Raw genomic sequence first — 14,875 nt, 5'->3', positions numbered from 1 at the left:
CCAGACACAGACGGCCCTCCCTCCTGAGATCAGTACCAAGGTCTGAATCAGAGTGAATGTGTCTCGGAATGATTTATTTGGCAATGTGACGTGGTTGTACCGCTGAGGAAATGTCAGCAGATGGCAGCATCGAGAAACTGAGTAAAGCAGGTGTCTGTACAGTGCCAGCCCGTGGGTACAGCGGGGAAGGATAAAAAAAAGAAAGACTTGCATTTCTATAGCGCCTTTCATGACCTCAGCACGTTTCAAAGCGCTTTACAGCCAGTGAAGTGGTTTTGAAATGTAGTCACTGTTGTAGTGTCAGAAACCCCTTATCCTGAGACTGACACCTCTGGTTCGAGACTCCCCAGCCAGAGGAAACATCCTCCCTGCATCTACCCTGTCAAGCCCTGTAAGAATTTTGTTTGATCTCATTGAAATCGGCCATTTAGGACTGAGATGCGGAGAAATTTCTTCACTCAGAGGGTGGTGAATCTTTGGAATTCTCTGCCCCAGGGGGCTGTGGAGGCTCAGTCATTGATTATATTCGACAAAGATCGATAGATTTTTGGACTCACCGGGAACCAAAGGGATATGGGGATAGTGCAGGAAAGTCTAGTTGAGGTGCAAGATCAGCCATGAACTTCTTGAATGGCAGAGCAGGCTCAAGGAGCCAAATGGTCTATTCCTGCTCCTAATTCTTATGTTCTTATGAGTTCAAATGTAGTAAAGTTCAGAGCAATCCAGATATTTGGATTCGCACTGAACACTATGAGATAGACTCCCAACATCGCAGGGCTCCCTCAGCACTGCCCCTCCGACAGCGCGGCGCTCCCTCAGCACTGCCCCTCCGACATCGCAGGGCTCCCTCAGCACTGCCCCTCCGACAGCGCAGGGCTCCTTCAGCACTGCCCTTCCGACAGCGCAGGGCTCCTTCAGCACTGCCCTTCCGACATCGCAGGGCTCCCTCAGCACTGCCCCTCCGACAGCGTGGCGCTCCCTCAGCACTGCCCCTCCGACAGCGCGGCGCTTCCTCAGCACTGCCCCTCCGACAGCGCGGCGCTCCCTCAGTACTGCCCCTCCGACAGCGCGGCACTCCCTCAGCACTGCCCCTCCGACAGTGCGGCGCTCCCTCAGCACTGCCCCTCCGACAGCGCGGCACTCCCTCAGTACTGCCCCTCCGACAGCGCGGCGCTCCCTCAGCACTGCCCCTCCGACAGTGCGGCGCTCCCTCAGCACTGCACTGGAGTGTCTGCCTAGATTTTTATGCTCAAATCTCTGGAGTGGGACTTGAACCCACAACCTTGCGACTGAGAGGTGAGGGAGATAGAGAGTGCTGCTCTCTGAGCCCTTGCTGACAGTAGAGGGTAATTCGGCTGCAGGGCAGGTTGGGACCATTGAGTTCTGAGGTTTGTTTTGCTGGCGGCGGGAGTACATTGAAAATCGTGCTAGCTGATTCCTCCACATTATGGACCGCTGCTTTCAAACATCGCAACGTTTGTGGGTTGAAGTCATTGTGGACGATATCTGTAACGAGAATGTTAACTTGTTGACATGAAATGTGTTTGTTTGGCCCCAGGTGAACAAGCTCATTAAAGGGTAGCTGGAGCTCCATCACTTTTCACTCAGAGCCACTTCACCGTATTGCTGCCCTGTTACACTTTAGAAATTTCTGGTCAAAGAATGGACGGCTTTGTAACCGTACATTAGAGGCAGGTACAGCCTCAGCTCGCTCAACCTTGCTCACCCTGGCATGGGAATCCTAAATCCTTCCCCTCATCACTGCAATGTTGCCAGGCCGACTGTCAATGTCACTCAGTAAACCTCCGTGTAAGGAATGAAAAGAAAGACTTTCACATCCTCGGGATGTCCCTGAGCGCGTTGCAACCAATGAAGCATGAAGTGTGGCCAGTGTTATGCTGCAGGGACACGCAGCAGCCAATTTGCGCACAGCAAGCTCCCACGGACAGCACTGAGAGAAATGAGGCTGCCCCGGGGTTGGATACGGCTTGACTGATGTTCTTCCGCCCATCCTCGTTTCCCCGCAGGTTTGGAATGTTTCAATTCCTGAATAACCAGATAGTGGATGAGCACAGGAAGCTGACAGCCCAGCAGAGCCTGCTGTGCGGCCTGGGAGCTGGCATAGCCGAGGCTGTGCTGATCGTCTGCCCCATGGAGACAGTAAAGGTAATGTGTAGTACGTGCTCGGCAGCTCACCCAGGCTCGGGAGTGAAAAGTCAGGAGAGAGTGACGGGAGAGTCATTATATGGAGTAATCTTAAAAAGAATGTATTTTAAAATCTGGATGATTTCAACTAAACTTTTTTTGGTAAATCTGCTAACCATTGTAAACAAAGTTTGGCTTGTGTTAGACAGACTCCGGCCGAGATACTGCCCACTACACACTGCGTGCTATATAACCCGTGTCTCAGCACCCAGATACTGCCTGCGATACACCGCGTGCTATAACCTGTGTCTCAGCCCCCAGATAGAAACATAGAAAATAGGTGCAGGAGCAGGCCATTCTGCCCTTCGAGCCTGCACCACCATTCAATAACATCATGGCTGATCATTCCCTCAGTACCCCTTTCCTTACCCCTTTCTACCCCTTTCCTGCTTTCTCTCCAAATACTACCCGCGATACACTGTGTGCTATAACCCGTGTCTCAGCCCCCAAATGTTGTGTAATGAGAGAGAACTAATTAGCAATCTTGTTGTGCGATGCCCCCTGGGGAAGAGTGACCAAAATATGGTAGAATTCTTTATTAAGATGGAGAGTGACCGTGTTAATTCAGAGATTAGGGTCCTGAACTTAAGGAAAGGTAACTTCGATGGTATGAGATGTGAATTGGCTAGGATAGACTGACAAATAATACTTAAAGGGTTGACAGTGGATAGGCAATGGCAGACATTTATAAATCCCATGGATTAACTTCAACAATTGTACATCCCTGTCAGGAGTAAAAATAAAACGGGGAAGGTAGCTCAACCGTGGCTAACAAGGGAAATTAGGGATAGTGTTAACTCCAAGGAAGAGGCATATAAATTGGCCAGAAAAAGCAGCAAACCTGAGGACTGGGAGAAATTTAGAATTCAGCAGAGGACAAAGGGCCTAATTAGGAGGGGGGAAATAGAGTATGAGAGGAAGCTTGCTGGGAACATAAAAACTTCTATAGATATGTGAAGAGAAAAAGATTAGTGAAGACCAACGTAGGTCCTTTGCAGTCAGAATCAGGTGAATTTATAATGGGGAACAAAGAAATGGCAGACCAATTGAACAAATACTTTGGATCTGTCTTCACTAAGGAAGACACAAATAACCTTCCGGGAATACTAGGGGTTCGAGAGTCTAGCGAAAAGGAGGAACTGAAGGAAATCTTTATTAGTCAGGAAATGATGTTAGGGAAATTGATGGGATTGAAGGCCGATAAATCCCCAGGGCCTGATAGGCTGCATCCCAGAGTACTTAAGGAAGTGGCCCTAGAAATAGTGGATGCATTGGTGATCATTTTCCAACATTCTATTGACTCTGGATCAGTTCCTATGGACTGGAGGGTAGCTCAGGTAACACCACTTTTTAAAAAAGGAGGGAGAGAGAAAACGGAATTATAGACCGGTTAGCCTGACATCGGTGGTGGGGAAAATGTTGGAATCAATTATTAAAGATGAAATAGCAGCGCATTTGGAAAGCAGTGACAGGATCGGTCCAAGTCAGCATGGATTTATGAAAGGGAAATCATGCTTGACAAATCTTCTGGAATTTTTTGAGGATGTAACTTGTAGAGTGGACAAGGGAGAACCAGTGGATGTGGTGTATTTGGACTTTTAAAAGGCTTTTGACAAGGTCCCACACAAGAGATTAGTGTGCAAAATTAAAGCACATGGTATTAGGGGTAATGTCTTGACATGGATAGAGAACTGGTTGGCAGACAGGAAGCAGAGAGTCGGAATAAACGGGTCCTTTTCAGAATGGCAGGCAGTGACCAGTGGGGTGCCGCAGGGCTCAGTGCTGGGACCCCAGCTCTTTACAATATACATTAATGATTTAGATGAAGGAATTGAATGTAATATCTCCCAAGTTTGCAGATGACACTAAGCTGGGTGGCGATGTGAGTTGTGAAGAGGATGCTAAGAGGCTGCAGGGTGACTTGGACAGGTTAGGTGTGTGGGCAAATGCATGGCAGATGCAGTATGATGTGGATAAATGTGAGGTTATCCACTTTGGTGGCCAAAACAGGAAGACAGAATATTATCTGAATGGTGACAGATTAGGAAAAGGGGAGGTGCAATGAGACCTGGGTGTCCTGATTCATCAGTCACTGAAGGTTGGCATGCAGGTACAGCAGGTGGTGAAGAAGGCAAATGGTATGTTGGCCTTCATAGCGAGGGAATTTGAGTACAGGGGCAGGGAGATGTTACTGCAGTTGTACAGGGCCTTGGTGAGGCCACACCTTGAATATTGTGTTCAGTTTTGGTCTCCTAATCTAAGGAAGGACATTCTTGCTATTGAGGGAGTACAGCGAAGATTCACCAGACTGATTCCCGGGATGGCAGGACTGACATATGAGGAGAGACTGGATCGACTGGGCTTGTATCCACTGGAGTTCAGAAGAATGAGAGGGGATCTCATAGAAACATATAAAATTCTGATAGGATTGGGCAGGTTAGATGCAGGAAGAATGTTCCCTTTACTGGGGAGTTCCAGAACCAGGGGTCACAGTCTAAGAATAAGGCGTAAGCCATTTAGGACCGAGATGAGGAAAAACCTCTTCACTCAGAGTGGTGAACCTGTGGAATTCTCTACCGCAGAAAGTTGTTGAGGCCAGTTCGTTAGATATATTCAAAAGGTAGTTAGATATGGCCCTTACGGCCAAAGGGATCAAGAGGTATGGAGAGAAAGCAGGAAAGAGGTACTGAGGTTGAATGATCAGCCATGATCTTATTGAATGGCGGTGCAGGCTCGAAGGACCAAATGGCCTGCTCCTGCACCTAATTTCTATGTTTCTATACTATGTTTCTATACACTGCGTGCTATAACCTGTATCTCTTCCCACTGCTATCAATTTCCTTTGTGATATAGCCCATGTCTCAGTCTTTATATATAAAGTAACAGTCCTATGTCTCAATCCCCTCGAGTATCTCTGTTTACTGTTGAAGAGTATTTGAATACCTTTCTGTGTTTGCTCTTCTAGGTGAAGTTTATTCATGACCAGTGCTCGCCTAATCCCAAATACCATGGGTTTTTCCATGGTCTCCGGGAGATTATTCGAGAACAAGGTAGGCCCCTCGACTAGGAGGTGCATCAAGGGAGCAAGAGCCAGGTCTTGTTGCAAGGAGCCTTTCTCCGGAGAATTGCACAGAGCAGGTTCGAGGGGGCCCTACGGCCCACTCCTGCTCCTGTTCCTTGTGAAAACCAAGCGAGGGGGAAGAGACGGATCAGAGTGACTGGGATTAGCGACGCAATGGGTGGGATTGCCCTAGGGTCTCCGTGATTTAAAGATTCATCTCCCGGGCACGGCTGTGAGCAAATTGTGTTTGTTTTTCATTTTCTTTGAACACTTGTGTTTATTAATTATAAAAATATTGGAGGTGGGGAAGGGGCTGTTCGACTGGGTGCGATGGTTGAAGAACATAAGAATTAGGAGCAGGAGTCGGCCATTCAATAAGATCATGGCTGATCATCAACTCCACTTTCCTGCACGATCCCCATATCGCTTGATTCCCCTAGAGTCCAAAAATATCTTGATCTCAGACTTGAATATATTCAGAGACTCTGTATCTACAGCCCCATGGGGCAGAGAATTCCAAAGGTTCCCAACCCTCTGAGTGAAGAAATTCCTCCTCTTCTCAGTTTTAAATAGTCGACCCCTTATCCTGAGACTGTGCCCCCTAATTCTCGACTCTCCAGCCCGGGGGAAACACCCTCCCTGCATCTACCCTGTCAATCCCCCTCAGAATCTGATATGTTTCAATGCGATCACCAATCTTTCTTCTAAACTCCAGAGAATATCGGCCCATTCTACACAAACTCTCATCATAAGACAGCCCTCTCATCCCAGGAATCAATCCAGTGAACCCCCGTTGCACTGCCTCCAAGGCAAGTATATCCTTCCTTAGATACGGAGACCGAGACTGTGCCCAGTACTCCAGGTGCGGTCTCACCAGGGCCCTGTACAGTTGTAGCAAGGCGGGAGGTGATGTGATGGTTCCTCCGGGAATACATCCAACCAGAGTTGGGAACCCTCGGGAGAAGAAGGAAAAGGAGCTCTTCGTGTTGTGAGCTGGTCAGAAACCAGACTGAAGGGCAGCTTTCAGGAGAATTGCAGGCCTATCCTCAATTTTAGAGAAACCGTCGAATAGCCCGAGAGAGAGCAAGTCCCTCTTCATTTTGCTTTTAATTGCCAGAAGCGAACAATAAGGCGAGTACTACACACAGTCCCTGCAGTCTCCTGTATTATCCCTTCTTGGGATGCAGCAGTATTTATTGCCCATTCCTAGACCCTGGGGTTATAGGTCAGCATAATATTGGACTGGAGTTGCCCATCAGGGTGGCTGAAGGGTACTAATGAACCGGGTTTTAATCATTTTATGGTGGGATGGGAACTTGCACCCTCTGGCTTGCCAGTCCAGGATCATCGCCAGTGCACGACGCTATCTGTACCTGCCTCGGAAGCCTACACTACCCCTGCCCAGATTCAATCACAAGACCCTCTAGCCACAGAACCCAACCCGCATTCACTGCCCAGGCCCGAGTCATCCAATAGGAATCGCTGACCAGCCCCAGGTGTTGCTATGGCGACACTGTTTTAGCCGCACGCACTGTTTGTAGCAGAAACTGCCTCGCTGGCGATGGAGGGTAAATGTGGTTCAGACGGGGATATTTGCTGAACAAACATCTCCCGCCGCTCAGTGACCGAGGGGGTAAAGCTTCCCCAACGATCAAAGCACACTCGCTCTCTCGGCCTTTCCCCCCCTCCATTTTACCCACAAACCCACAGAAAGGTTAAAGTTCACACGCGCACACCGTGCGATTAGGAGTATCGATCATGTGACCAGCGCTGGTGTCTGACTCGTGTTTTACTGATCAGGAATGCAATCCGCCCCATCGGGATTCCCAGTCAGGCACGTGTGGCGAGTGGCTGACCTACTGGGCAACTCTGCTCGCGGGTCCAAGAGTCAAGGTACTGAGGACCACTGTGGCCTGACCGAGTCAGTGTGTTCCTGGGGGGTGAGCAGGGAGAGCAAGGGAGAACAGCCTCCCCCCCCCCCCCCCAAACAAACACTGTTTATTCGGCGATAATTGAGGTTCTCGCCAATCTCTCGCTGAGGGTCTTTAATGTTTCTGCTTTCAGGTCTTCGGGGAACGTACCAGGGAGTGACGGCCACTGTCCTCAAACAAGGCACAAACCAGGCCATCCGCTTCTTTGTGATGACTGGGCTACGCAATTGGTACAAAGGTGAGTGTCCGGAGATGGACATCATCCCATCTCCTTTATCCATTGGGGGCAGGCGCTGGGGGAATGCCAGTTCCCGTCCCTTTTACCCATTGGGGGGGGAGGGGGCGCTGGGGGAATGCCGGTTCCCTTTACCCATTGGTGGGGGGGGGGGGGGGGGGGCGCTGGGGGAATGCCGGTTCCCGTCCCTTTTACCCATTGGTGGGGGGGCGCTGGGGGAATGCCGGTTCCCGTCCCCTTTACCCATTGGTGGGGGGGGGGGGCTGGGGGAATGCCGGTTCCCATCTTACCCATTGGGGGGGTGCTGGGGGAATGCCGGTTCCCGTCCCCTTTACCCATTGGTGGGGGGGGGGCGCTGGGGGAATGCCGGTTCCAATCTTACCCATTGGGGGGGGGGGGGGGGGGGCGCTGGGGGAATGCCGGTTCCTGTCCCCTTTATCCATTGGGGGCGGGCGCTGGGGGAATGCCAGTTCCCGTCCCCTTTACCCATTGGTGGGGGGGGAGGGGTGCGCTGGGGGAATGCCGGTTCCCATCTTACCCATTGGGGGGGGGGGGGGGGTGCTGGGGGAATGCCGGTTCCCATCCCCTTTACCCATTGGGGGAGAGGGGGGGGCGCTGGGGGAATGCCGGTTCCCATCTTACCCATTGGGGAGAGGGGGGGGCGCTGGGGGAATGCTGGTTCCCCGGATACAGCGGGGAGGACGGTGCCTGATATCCGCCCCCTTTACCTTTCCAAGGGTTTCCACCAAGGCCCAGAGGCCTGCAGGCGCTGCAGATAACGCGTTGCCGTGGAAACCAGACCGCAGGAACATTCTCGGCCCTCCCGCCTCACTTTTGCTGCTGTTGCCCAGGAGGGTGCTCAGACGTGGGGCGCCCGAGCAAATCCACGCTGGGCCTTGGATCGCTGATATGTTACAGTTTGAGTCAGATCGATGATGCCTTCTCTACTTGCAGGCAACGACCCCGGTAAATCAATCAATCCCTTTGTTACGGCTGCGTTCGGAGCCAGTGCTGGGGCAGCCAGTGTCTTCGGCAACACCCCCCTGGATGTGGTGAAGACGAGGATGCAGGTGAGAAGCGGTATATTGCGATGAGGCCTGTAAGGGATCGGTGCCGTCGCAGATTAAAATGCTTAAGCGTGCTGCAAAAAAAAAAACCCCAAGTCTAGCATTTGTATAGCGCCTTTCACAACCTCTGGACATCTCAAAGCGCATGCCAGCCAATGAAGTGCTTGAGAAGTGTGGTCACTGCTGTAATGTGGGAAATCCCAAATTAATTGGCGGTGGGGGTGTTCGGGATTGTAATCCACCCTGTCCGGCAGGGAGAATCCGGACACGCTGGTAAAACCGGCACTAGGAACTTACCGCCACCGTTCCCACTCGATGGCCGCGACCGTAACCGGGCCCTTTCCTTCAGCGGCTTTGAGCCCTGCCTGACTCCGGCGGGGATCTCATTAATGCATTCTAATCGGGTGCCAGTGATGTCACTCAGACCCGAGGGAATTTTCACCGCCGAGTGATTTGGGTGCCCACCACTTGGTGCAGCCTGGCGGGGAAGAAGAGACGCTCCTAATGTAAATAGGTGTGTCTCAGAGCCCAATGAGGCCAGTCTGCACTGCCCCTGCCCCCCCCCACCCCCAACTACCTGCTGCCCCTTCCCCCCCCCCTATGGCCTCCGAACCTGCCTGAAGCCGGCTAGCTCACTCCTTCTGCCCCTTTCAGATGGCCAGCTTTGCCGGGGGGAGGCCAGTGAGCCTCGGGTTAAAATGGCCCCTGGCCTCAAACCAATGGGGTCGGGCGGCTTTGATATCCCGTCTAGAAATCCTCTCCCAATCGCGCACCAGACCGTTCGGTTTCTGAAAGACGGAAGGCAGGTTCACAGCTCCAGTGGGATCCTCCATTTTGAGGTACATGAAAAACCCCTTCTGTACATCCGGCCATCAGCTCACGAGGTCGATCCAGGTCAGGACTATCCTTCCTCATTGAATCAAAGAGAACCTACAGCCCCCCCCATCACTGCGTCTGTTTCTATTCGCTGCTTCCGAGTTTTATCGCTTCCACTCCCCTATCCAGAAATCTGTTCCAGGTTTTCATCACGCCCTCTGTGAATAACTTCCGACGTCCGTCCTCTCCACAGTTTGAAACTTCTCCGAGTGTGCAGCTTGAAGCAGTGTTCCAGATTTTCCCTTTCCCACACTGTTTACTATCTAATACACCACAACAAGGCGCCCTCTCACTCGACGCTCATCCAGGCTAAACAGCTGCCACTTCCCCTGTCTCCTCCTGGAACTCTGGTGCCAACAATCAGTCTGCTCGGTGGCTTTTGGGTGTGACCTTCTCCCTCGTGTCACAATGACCTGAGCTGGAGGCAGTGCTCAGTGTGTGGTCTGGACTATAGCCCTGTGCCATTTCAGCGAGACATTCCTTGACACTTAATCTACCACTGCCACCATTATAGTTCAGTGTCCTGGAAAGGGGGGGGGGAGGAAGTTACACCTCGAATATTTTAATTATTTGCATAAAGCTGAGAATACTTCATCCATCTGTGCTCCTCATCTCCCCCAACCCCCCCCCAACTTGAGCACATGTTCCATGCTGACTCTCCCAGTGCAGTGCTGAGGGAGCGCCGCAGTGTCGGAGGGGCAGTACTGAGGGAGCGCCGCACTGTTGGAGGGGCAGTACTGAGGGAGCGCCGCACTGTCGGAGGGGCAGTACTGAGGGAGCGCCGCACTGTTGGAGGGGCAGTACTGAGGGAGCGCCGCACTGTCGGAGGGGCAGTACTGAGGGAGCGCCGCACTGTCGGAGGGGCAGTACTGAGGGAGCGCCGCACTGTCGGAGGGGCAGTACTGAGGGAGCGCCGCACTGTCGGAGGGGCAGTACTGAGGGAGCGCCGCACTGTCGGAGGGGCAGTACTGAGGGAGCGCCGCACTGTCGGAGGGGCGGTACTGAGGGAACGCCGCAATGTCGGAGGGGCAGTACTGAGGGAGCGCCGTACTGTCGGAGGGGCAGTACTGAGGGAGCGCCGCACTGTCGGAGGGGCAGTACTGAGGGAGCGCCGCACTGTCGGAGGTGCTGCCTTTTTAGATCAAACATTAAACCAAGGCCCCGTCTGCCCCCTCGTGTATCTAAAAGATTCCATGGCACTATTTTGAATAAGAGCAGGGGAGTTCTCCCCGGAGTTTATCCTTCAAACAACATCACTAAAACAGATTATCTGGTGATTTAACTCATTACCGTTTGTGGGAGCTTGCTGTGCACAAATTGGTTGCAGTGTTTCCCACATTACAACAGTGACTACACTTCAAAAAGTACTTTATTGGCTGTAAAGCGCTTTGGGACGTCCGGTGGTGGTGGTGAAAGGCGCTATAGAAATGCAAGTCTGTCTGTGTTTACCGCGGTGTGTATTGCTGCCCGGAGTATTTGGGCAATCTCTAGGCTCCCATTTTCATTTTGTTGCAGGGCCTCGAATCCTACAAGTACAGGAACACGCTGGATTGTGTGCGTCAGATCCTTAAAAACGAGGGGCTCTTTGCGTAAGTAGTGAGCCGTTAAACTCCCCCCGATCTGGATTGTGTGAGCCCACAAGCCCCTGTGTTTATGCTATGAAGCCATTCCCTTGTGTGCTGCAGGTTTTACAAAGGGACGATTCCTCGCTTGGGCAGAGTGTGTCTCGACGTGGCCATTGTCTTCGTCATTTACGAGGAGGTCGTCCACATTCTCAACAGGGTCTGGAAGACTGACTAAGGAAGAGTCTGTACCTGCCCTGCACAGTCCGTCTCTCTCTCTCTGACGTTCGGTATTGCACCATCTAGGCCAGCTGTTCGAATCCACTCCACTAGCCAGAGATGTGCATCGTGAGCAAGATAAAATGGACTCATTATCATCAGTCTGGGTAACCCAAAACTGCCTTAGCGACTGTGAAAGTTGTGTGCGTGTGTGTGTGTGTGGGGGGTTTATACTCCCGAGGTGCTTTGAGAAATGCCTCAGGCTGTCCGATTGTAGAGGGCAGGTGCCAATGTTGTCATTGGCCCCTGTTTGCCGCCTGTTTTGGAGGGTCTGGGGTGTGCCCCGCTTTAGGGGAGGCGCGAGTTTGCAGAGTGTTCCCGTTCTTTCACCCTTTTTTTGGGGGATACTTTGCTAATTGTAGAGCTGGATCCCAGGGGCTGGGGGTGAGCCAGCGTGTGAATCCAGGCTGAGACACAGCTCTGTTGGGATTAAGCCGATTACCTCGGCAGCACGCAGTGCCAGCGCTGTTACTTTTTTAAAAACAAAAGTCCAGCCAAGTATGTTGGAAAAATATCTTCTTGAACACACATCCTTAAAGGACGTCCGGTGTTTGTTTACAGGTAGTTTTCCTGAATCCTCAGGGTACAGTTTTTAAAATATATAATTATTGTGCATATTTAATTTAATATTTATAGAATTGGAGTTGGGTCCGTCCCACAGGCCAGCCTGCCCTGTGTTTAAGGCCGAAGTGCATGTGCTCCGGCTACACTGCCCTCTCCAAGGCTGTGGTTCCCGCACGGACCGTGTTTGTTGTGCGCAGTCGGTGAAGGTGGAGAGATGCCGGGAAATCCATCCCTGTGAGGGATGGCCAGGCGATGGGAAGGCTCAGGGCCAGGATCCGCCGTGGCAGGCTCAGTAATCCCAGACGTGCGCCAGACGGGTTGTGCAGGCGCCTGACCCAAGCAGTCTGGCCCACCGAGGGCACCAGGACGGGTTGCCATGTCGCTGAGCCCGTCACTGGACGAGCAGCGGTGTCACGGTCCGTGCCGCTGAGCTGCACGGGTTTCACGGTTATATTCCGGGGAACCCTCCGGGTACACTCCCTGCAATGCCCAACATACACTGGGGGCGCCCCTCAACATCGGCTGTTCCCAACTTGCACGCACGGTCGCTGGGCTTGGCCCACGGAGGGGGGTCCCTGCAGGGAATGAGTGCGTGTTCCATGTAGGGCAAACACAACCAAGCTCCCCCTCCCGCTCCCCCTCCCCCTCCCCCTCCCGCTCCCGCTCTCTCTGTACCCTCCTTCAGTCCCACAACCCCCAAGATGTCTACGCTCCTCAAATTCTGGTCTCTTGAGCATCCACCATCGGTGGCCGTGCCTTCTGTTGCCTGGGCCCCAAGCTCTGGAACTCCCTGCCCCCCTGCCTAAACCTCCCCGCCTCTCGACCTCTCTTTCCTCCTTCAAGACGCCCCTTAAACCCTACCTTCTCCTTATGCGGCTCGGTGTCAAATTCCTTTGTCTTATAACACTCCTGTGAAGCGCCAAGGGACGTTTCATTACATTAAAGGCGCTATATAAACTCAAGTTGTTGTCTTGGATTATTAAGCCTGCCACAGCACCCGGCCAATCACCTTGGACTCTACAACACTAGCAGCCGTGAAATCGTACAGCCCCTTCATTCATCTCCTCACCGTCCTGCACGCTTGCCCGGAGAGTAAGGGCAGGTTCCGGGTATGGTAACGGTGGTCCTGCGGGCTAAGGGCGGGTTACGGGTATGGTAAAGGCTTGCCCGGGGAGCAAAGTCGGGTTCCGGGTATGGTAAAGGTGGTCTCGGGGAGTAAGGGCGGGTTCCGGGTATGGTAAAGGCTTGCCCGCGGGTTCAGGGTATGGTAAAGGTGGTCCCGCGGGGTAAGGGCGGGTTCAGGGTATGGTAAAGGCTTGCCCGCGGGGTATGGGCGGGTTCCGGGTATGGTAAAGGCTTCCCCGTGGGGTATGGGCGGGTTCCGGGTATGGTAAAGGCTTGCCCGCGGGGTATGGGCGGGTTCCGGGTATGGTAAAGGCTTGCCCGCGGGATATGGGCGGGTTCCGGGTATGGTAAAGGCTTGCCCGCGGGGTATGGGCGGGTTCCGGGTATGGTAAAGGCTTGCCCGCGGGGTATGGGCGGGTTCCGGGTATGGTAAAGGCTTGCCCGCGGGGTATGGGCGGGTTCCGGGTATGGTAAAGGCTTGCCCGCGGGGTATGGGCGGGTTCCGGGTATGGTAACGGTGGCCCCGCTCTGCTGAGGTTATCGGGGGAACGGCTCCTCTTGTGAATTTATTTTAATTTATTTCTTTATAAGAAATATCTTTTTAAATTCTCACTTGGCAAATGAAGAGCGACCAACACTTTAACGAACAGTATTCCATGGCGTTGTCCTGGGAACGTGGGCGTTGCTGGGAAGGCCGTGCAGATTGGATGTCCCTTGTGCCCTGACAAGGTGCCGGCCTTTGTCCTGGAGCAGCTGAGTCCCCGTGTTGTTGATGCCCCCACAGTGGGGTTAGGGGAAGTGCATTGTCCCAGCGACGGTCGGGGAACGGGGAGATGGATATCCAAGTCCGGGTGGTTTGTGACTTGAAGGTAATGATGTTCCCGGGGTATTGCTGTTGTGCTGTTAACCTTGCGTTGGGTATACAATAAATAACATTATGGCCCGTGAATATCTGAAATGTTATTCGATATTGTTGCTAAACATACACATTATTAAAGCGGTGCGGTTGGAATGAGCCAGTGTGAGCCTGTGGTGCTTCTGTGACGGGAGCCCTTGCTTGTGTGTTAAGGTTAGGGGTTCCAGGCGGCAACGTTGCTTTGAAAGTGCTGCTGATGTAAGGAGCCGAGGGCGACCTGCACAACACACAAACCACAAGTGCCACAAATCTGCCAAGGTTAAAACAGCAAACGCTGAGGTAGTGGATGAACAGGAGGCGAGCTAACGTTTCCAGGGAGACCCTTCATCTCAACTGGTTCATTGTGAAAATTGGCCCAGGAAAGTGGATCGGTGCGGTGCAGGGCTCAAAGACAAGGGGTCATAAGGAGTGTGGTAGTCTAAAGAAAGAAAGGACTTCTGCATTTCTATAGCGCCTCTCACACCCTCGGGACGTCCCAAAGTGCATCACGGTCAATGAAGTACTTTCGAAGTGTAGTCACTGTTGTAATGTAGGCAACACGGCAGCCATTTTGTGTACAGCACCTGGGACAACTGCTCTGCTCTTCAAATAGCCGCTGTGCGATCTTTTATGCTCAACTGAGAGGGCTCCAGTTTAACGTCTCATCAGAAAGACGGCAGCTCCGACAGTGCGGCGCTCCCTCAGTACCGCCCCTCCGACAGTGCGGCGCTCCCTCAGTACCGCCCCTCCGACAGTGCAGCGCTCCACCGCCCCTCCGACAGCGCGGTGCTCCCTCAGTACCGCCCCTCCGACAGTGCGGCGCTCCCTCAGTACCGCCCCTCCGACAGTGCGGCGCTCCCTCAGTACCGCCCCTCCGACAGTGCAGCGCTCCACCGCCCCTCCGACAGCGCGGTGCTCCCTCAGTACCGCCCCTCCGACAGTGCGGCGCTCCCTCAGTACCGCCCCTCCGACAGTGCAGCGCTCCACCGCCCCTCCGACAGCGCGGTGCTCCCTCAGTACCGCCCCTCCGACAGTGCGGCGCTCCCTCAGTACTGCCCCTCTGACAGTGCGGCGC

The 14,875-nt window shown here is 53.1% G+C and overlaps 1 protein-coding gene across 1 annotated transcript in view; it reads left to right on the top strand.

Moving 5' to 3' along the window:
- The window catches only part of LOC139226269 (tricarboxylate transport protein, mitochondrial-like), a 22,434-nt gene extending 8,548 nt beyond the window's left edge, over positions 1 to 13,886 (top strand). The window contains exons 4-9 of the mRNA XM_070856902.1: positions 2,028 to 2,166; positions 5,171 to 5,255; positions 7,331 to 7,435; positions 8,387 to 8,502; positions 10,891 to 10,964; positions 11,061 to 13,886. Of these exons, the coding sequence (XP_070713003.1) occupies positions 2,028 to 2,166; positions 5,171 to 5,255; positions 7,331 to 7,435; positions 8,387 to 8,502; positions 10,891 to 10,964; positions 11,061 to 11,175 (634 nt within the window). The 3' untranslated portion in view covers positions 11,176 to 13,886. The remainder of the gene's footprint in view (positions 1 to 2,027; positions 2,167 to 5,170; positions 5,256 to 7,330; positions 7,436 to 8,386; positions 8,503 to 10,890; positions 10,965 to 11,060) is intronic.
- Positions 13,887 to 14,875: the final 989 nt, after the last annotated feature.

This window comes from Pristiophorus japonicus, chromosome 16 (assembly GCF_044704955.1).
Source record: "Pristiophorus japonicus isolate sPriJap1 chromosome 16, sPriJap1.hap1, whole genome shotgun sequence".
Taxonomy (NCBI): Eukaryota; Metazoa; Chordata; class Chondrichthyes; family Pristiophoridae; genus Pristiophorus; species Pristiophorus japonicus.
Note: the sequence above shows the minus strand (reverse complement) of the source record. Positions and strands in the feature narration are given on the sequence as shown.